The 6771-nt window shown below is 43.0% G+C and overlaps 1 protein-coding gene across 9 annotated transcripts in view; it reads right to left on the bottom strand.

Moving 5' to 3' along the window:
• The window catches only part of PPEF1 (protein phosphatase with EF-hand domain 1), a 29940-nt gene that overhangs the window by 22846 nt on the left and 323 nt on the right, over positions 1 to 6771 (bottom strand). For 3 of the 9 annotated variants that reach the window (XM_046903626.1, XM_004934684.5, XM_015272832.4), the window contains exons 2-3: positions 6593 to 6707; positions 1087 to 1276 (exon numbers count right to left, since the gene is read on the bottom strand). In XM_046903626.1, coding sequence (XP_046759582.1) covers positions 1087 to 1159 — 73 coding nt within the window. In that variant the 5' untranslated portion in view covers positions 1160 to 1276; positions 6593 to 6707. Of the gene's footprint in view, positions 1 to 1086; positions 1277 to 1660; positions 1736 to 2530; positions 2671 to 6592; positions 6742 to 6771 lie in introns of those variants that run through there. The other 6 variants (XM_046903607.1, XM_046903634.1, XM_046903630.1 and 3 more) reach the window with 5 other exon arrangements.

The following is a 6771-nucleotide window of genomic DNA, read 5'->3' on the forward strand; positions in this document are numbered from 1 at the left end:
ATCAGAGGGCTGGAGCAGCTCCTCCACGAAGACAGGCTGAGGGAGCTGGGCTTGTTCAGCCTGGAGAAGAAAAGGCTGTGGGGTGACCTCATTACAGGGGTCATTACATTACAGGACCTCATTACATTAAAGGGGGATTATAAACAGGAGGGGAATCGACTTTTTACAAGGATAGAATGTGATAGGACAAGGGGGAATGGTTTTAAGCTCAAAGAAGAAAGGCTTAGATTGGATGTCAGGTGGAAGTTCTCCACAGAGAGAATGGTGAGGTGCTGGAACAGCCTGCCCAGAGAGGCTGTGGATTCCCTGTCCCTGGAGGTGTTCAAGGCCAGACCGGATGGGGCCCTGGGCAGTCTGGTCTCGTATTAAATGTGGAAGTTGGTGGCCCTGCCTGTGGTGGGTCAGTTAGAACTTGCTGATCCTTGGGGTCCCTTCCAACCTAAGCCATAGTATGATTCCACGATTCTATGCAAAGCCCTCATGTGCTCAAAACTGGAGTGTGCTGTGTTGAAAAGCAGGGGGCCAATACGTCAAGTTTTTAATTGAACCTTTATGCAAGTACCGTGAGGATCTTCCATCAAGTCTCAAAGGCTTGCAGGGAGAATTTCAGGCCACACATCTTGTACGGCAGAAGATCAATTTGGAAAGTCATAGTTGTAGAGTAAAAGTTATAGTAGCTCTGTTTTACTGCATCCATTTCAATATCAGGATCACCCAGCAGCAGGGAAACTGGGGCAGTCTTCTTAGGAACCTCATGTTGTGAAAGGCCACCAAAGGCCCCCTCAATCCTTCATCCTATACACTTTGCCAGTGAGAGCAACGTAAGCATATCTGAAGTTTGACTTCCACCCTGTATGAATTTTTTCCAACCCTATGTGTAAGATGCTAGAGGTGCTCTGCAGTTGCCCCCCGACCTCAACTGGCATCTGAAAGTTATGCGCTCCTTTAAATAAAGACAATAATTGTGAAGTAATTTTATCTCAGCAAGCGTTTGGCAACTGGACTGGTGGGAAATAATACCTTGCAATCCTTTTGCAGTGCTATGGAGAGAACAACCTCGGATGGGGAGATGATGGCAGCACTCACCTGTTTCGTTATATTTATGTTTACTGTAATGCGCGGAAGCGTTGCACCCCATGGTGCTAATGGTGCACTCCATTTCTGGTTTCAATCACTGCTGGTAGGAAGCATGTCTCTCTCAGCTGTTAGCGTTATATGCATCTGCTGTGCTCTTCCTTCAGCCACAAGGAGGGCTCCTGTGCTCCTCACACCACCGCTAAGAGGAGGAGAGGAAAATACACGCGCTTGGCAATGCAGAATATAAAGTACCTACAGCCATCCATAATGACTGCAAAGCACATCCTGCAAAAACCATACCAGATAAACCATACTTTTGTATTCCTCCCCCAGAAATAAGCAGCTCCCTTAACACCCTTCCTGACTGAAAAGGTGCCCTACCATCCCCTTTACCACCATACACCTCTTTGTCCCAGTGCTGATTACCACTTCATTTACAGACAGACCCTTGCAGATGCCAGATGAACAGAAACCCCCCCTCCTCCACTGATTGATACACAACACAATAACCACCGCCAACTCCACAAGGACAAACGGGGCCATTTTGTAGTGTGGCTTTCTGGGTTTATCTCCTGGCGCTTACCCATCCCCTCATAGATGGGATCAGACATCAATGCCATATACTTCCAAATCAACAAGTTCAAAAGTGAACGTTCCCCTGGAATACCAAACAGGTTAATTTTTAGGCAACAGAACACCACGGATGCTCTCAGAGAGGCTGAATTTTGTTTTAGCTGAAGATTTCTTATGTGATCCCAGTGATCACTCTCCTCTGTCTCCTGGGGTATATGTTTCTCTCTAGTAATTCTAACACATCCCACTTATTGCGTTTGTTCTTTTTGTTTCATTGATACTCGCTCTTCTTCAACTGGGTTTTAAAACAAAGAAGAAATCCATCAGCATAAAATGAATGCTTAACTGCTTCTGCTCTTTCTTAATTAGCAAAAGGAGGATAAGAGACAGGAAAGCATAAATGCATAACTGCTCTGTTGTCTGCTTCAGTAGTCAGAATGCCTTTGTTGTTGTGAGACTGTTGCCAGTCTGTATGTATTTATTAATCATATTACATTTATACCCTATTTTCAGCATCCCACAATACATGGGGATCCTACACTTGAGCTAGGTCTATCGTCATCCAAGTCAGTAATTATTTCAGTAAAGAAGGACTTGAGGGGTTTTCCTCCTCACAATGGACTACGCTTCTCTTCCCTCTGAAGTGAAACTGAAATTCAATGAAAGCCCTGTCACAGTAACTTTGAGCCAAACAGTGGTTTTAATAGCATCAAAACCAGCACTGATACTGCTAAAAGCTCAACAGACAAGTGTTATCATTCTGAATGCTGTTTCCTCACATGCCCTGTTTAAGGAAATCATGAGTGTTCACTAGTTCATCTCAAACCAGCCAGCTAGATATCTGAAGATTAAGACCAAGTACAAAACACTTAGAGCTTACAGTATAAACCTTCTTCCAGCATGAACACCTACATTAATGGGCAGGGCAACATGTCTCCAGCAACCAGGCAACGAGAGCCCCAAACAGAACCACCAGTGCTTCTCAGGGCTCCACACACTCTGTGGCAAACAATGGGCTGCCCCAAGTCAGGGGGCACCTGGAAAATGACTGTACCCTTCCCCTACCTCTAAGTTCTTCAATTTATAGCACCACTTTGAGCAAAGAAATAAAAAGAGAGAGGCTAGAATAGAATTTTATGCTAACAGCAGTAAAGGAAGCCTTAAAGACATACTCAAATACATACACACGACTTGGAGGATATCTTACACAATATCAGTAAACCCCTTAAAAATGCCAGACTTGGCCATCAGTGAGCCAATCCAGGGGAATCACCATTGTCAATCCTAAATGCCTGTATTCTACAGTGGGCACAGCAAACATTCAAACAACTACCTTGCTGACCAATAGTTTCTCACAACCCACATCTCCAGGTCCCAGTGCAATCACAACGACTGGAGACTCGAGCAAGCACAACTTCCATCCAGGCTCAGCAAATTCACTTCCTGCTGTTCTGGTCCAACCAGAAGACCACGAGCAAAGGGAACAACCCAGCATTTCCCACAAGCAAGGGCTCTTCTTAGCTCCTAACTGAACCACACCCTTTCCCCTAGGTGCATGAGTTCAAACCAGCTGTGCTCCCTGCCAAACCCTGACTTTCTGGGCAAACTCACAGAAAAATACCAAGCAAGGACCATGAGGGCCTTCCACGGGTAAGAAGGCTGAAAAACAAGAATGTGAAACATACATTAAATTGCTTTCTATGAAGGCTGCATTTGGAAGTTCCTGGTAAACAATCATTTTCCATTACAAAAGACCCTTAAGTGCTTACAGACGAGGTGCAAAGTTGGCCTTTTCTCAAGGTATGGAAAAAAGCTTCCTAGATATAATGGAGCTGGATAAGAATTTGGGACATAGTGCTGTGCAAGCATTCTGGATATTGTACCGCTGATTTGCCTTTAAGAGAGAGTCTGTCACATTCACTAAAAATCAGGCAATAGTTCAGATACAAGTCCAAGATACTGCTGCTTTTCCTTCAGTTCGGCAAAATGGCAATTTCATGACAGACAGGCACTGAACACGTAGCCCTTCCACTGAAGCAAAATAAAACGTTGCCCCAACCATGCCAACTGACATGCGCTAAGCTAAGCAGAAGTGGCACATCCTGCTCTTTTTCTGGATAGAAGCCACTGAAAGCTGAACTGCAGCATTCAGAAGTTTGGGTTTCAGAACCAGCACTGTCAAGAGCCTGATTTACAGAGATGATGAACCAGCAGCATTCGATCCGAATGTAATAGCTGCTGCCCCAAATAATTAAGCCTTCAGTTTATCAGTCACAGAAAGACAAAGCTGCCTCAAAAATATCTTGTAAAGATTTATAGCTGACTTATAATGAAATCAGGCTGCAGGTCCTTTGGGCAGCCAGCCGTCCTTTCAAGCCTCCCTCATCTTTTAAATTTAGATGAGCCATGCTATGGCAGACAAGTGTAAGCTAGGCCAAGCTGGTGGACATGCAAGCCATATGAATGACAGCCGCTAAGCTTTAACTTCTCCGATAAACAAAGGTTGAAGAAGTGCTCCTTTTGTTTTAGTTTGGATGAAATTTCCATACCTGCAAGTTGTTTCAGTAGCTTTCTCCAGCAGCGTGCCTCCTGACTCTCTCCCTTTTTCAACCATACTTACTAACATACAGTTACTATCTACACCCATAAAATGTGTTAGAATGTAAATGTGGCTGGAGACGTAGTGAGCTAGGAACAGCTTCCTCCATAAAGATCAGATGGATGTGAAGGGCAAAATCAGGTCCCTGCAGTATAGAAAGAAGGGCTTCATAGCAAGAAAAGAGAAAGCAGCTTCACAAGGTAGACATAAGGGGCAAATAGAGATAGTTTATGTAGAAAGTATTAGAAAACAAGGGATTCCAAGCACTTTCACAGGCGCTAGGTCCAGAATAACAAGGAGAATGAAGGCCATAAAGATAAGGACCGGAGAACAGCTCAAAAACATTTGGCAGGGAGGTGATTAGATGTCTGAAGTGCAAGCTGAAACCAGTTCAGGGGATGCCCCCCCTTCAGGGTCAGAAGTTTGCAGTGAGGAAGACTATGAGCCTTCGTGAGGAAGACTATGAGCTTTCATCATCACGACCTACTACGCACGCGCAAGGGGGGGAGGGACTGTATGCTAATGGGCTCTCGGGAATGTAGTGAATATGTATCCGAATTCCTGTCAACTACTGATTATGTATTAGTTTCACCTATATCTATAGCACGATTTCTTCGGATGGTGTGCAAGTTAGGTGGAACGATCCCCCTTGCACCAGGGTGTATGCGCGTCACCAATAAACACATACCTGCTCTATATCCTTACTGGCTATAGGGTCTGATTTCCGCACATCAGATGGATGGGTGCTTCCAATGCTAGAGGCTTTACTTTGATGTCTTCTGCCTACTAATATTTCAACTTTCTGCAACTCACAAGCTTCATCCAGAACTGTTTTCTTTTAGAAACAGGGACTGCAGAGTACTGAGAATCATGAAACATTGGTTTATGACAGATTGTCTTCTATGTAGTGCTGAGGAAATGAAGGAGGAAGGAGCAAGATACTCTACAAAAAATAACTTTGTGCATTAAATTATAACTTCCAGGTTGGTACCTGTAGAGGGACAGCTCTTCAAAACTGTCTTATTGCCAGAGCTGGAGTTGTCAAGGGTAAGGATTTAGAGATGATTTAGAGATTTCATTAGCTAAAAGACTCACTCTGCAGAAAGTGGGATAAAGCTGCCACAGACGACCAATGCAGTGAAAGAGAACTTGGCTGTGGACTGCCAGAGCAACAATTCTGTAAATCAACACTGAATTTGGTCTGCCAAGCGGTGACACAAGAAGATCAAATTTAGACAAAGCAGTACATGCTTAAGTCTGTGCTATTTTACATCCACAGGACAAACTATTTCTATTAAGTGAAAGAAAGAAATGAGAAAGCCTTTCCGTTCTAATAAATTTGTTTCAAATATATAGCAGACAAAAATCTTTAGCCTGCTCAGAGATGCAAGGTTAAGCCCTATACAGAACTGCTGGAATCACTTCTGGCAATGGCTGCTGGTAGACAGCAATGCTTGGGCCAGGAATCAATATCGAATGGATGTAGTAACACTGGGAAACCAGCAAAGTTATAGTGAAAGAGAATAGGATGAAGACATTCGAGCTTATTAAGGCAGACTAATATTCCTGAGCCCAAAAATGTACTGCAAAAGTAAGGAAACAGAAGATCTGAAAAGGTGTGAACACGCAGATTGTTCAACACTCAGTTCAGGAACTGCATGTAAATCCAAAAAGAATCTGTAGAAAAATGATGCATGAAAGTTAGTTCATGCAATGTGCAGTCAATAAAGCATACATTTACACAGAGTATTTGCACTTTTTGTGTAGAAAATAAACAAAGCAAGCAGCCTCCGGTTTTGCACAGAAAGACTGTGGGGAGAGTGTTGTAATAAAGGAAGGTGGAAAATACAAGCGCACAGCTAGGGTGCAGATCACCCTGGAGTATAAAGATGCTATCATATCACTTCTCAGAAACTCAAAAGGAGAAGCCATTAGGAAGCAAGTAGGAAACTCAAAATCCTGTGGCCTAATTAGTTCTACTAAGAGGACCCAACAGGAGTGTAAAAATCAACAGCAGTTGCAGTTTCTTATCATAGACAAAAAGGGAAATCTGAATTATACATTGTCCTGCAGATAATGAGCAGAAGCTTAATGACGTCCCATGACATTCCTTCTCCTTACTTGAAGGGGAATATTGACTAAAATTTAAAACTAGAGAACAAATGTATTGAAGTTTGAGCCGATTTGCAAACGAAGTTCAGGCTTCAGATGAAATTCATATTGGTTTTAATGAAGATTAAGTTAAGCATCAGAACAAAGATCCAAGATTATCATCACAAAAAGTCTTATTCTTAAAGCAAAATGTACAAGAAATATAAGAGTCTCAAAGCTATTTGATCTCACCTGTATTCAGAAGCTCTGGATAACTGAGCAGTCCAGGTCAAACTTGATAGCTAGAAGCACACTGATTTTTTCTCAGGGCAAAAGCACTGACCCCTCTCTCATTCACTTTGCAGACCTAGGATGCAGGCAAGTTGCTGTTTAAAAGTGAGCTAAGAAAAAAAAAAGATACAAATATCTGA

Source organism: Gallus gallus, chromosome 1 (assembly GCF_016699485.2).
Source record: "Gallus gallus isolate bGalGal1 chromosome 1, bGalGal1.mat.broiler.GRCg7b, whole genome shotgun sequence".
Taxonomy (NCBI): Eukaryota; Metazoa; Chordata; class Aves; order Galliformes; family Phasianidae; genus Gallus; species Gallus gallus.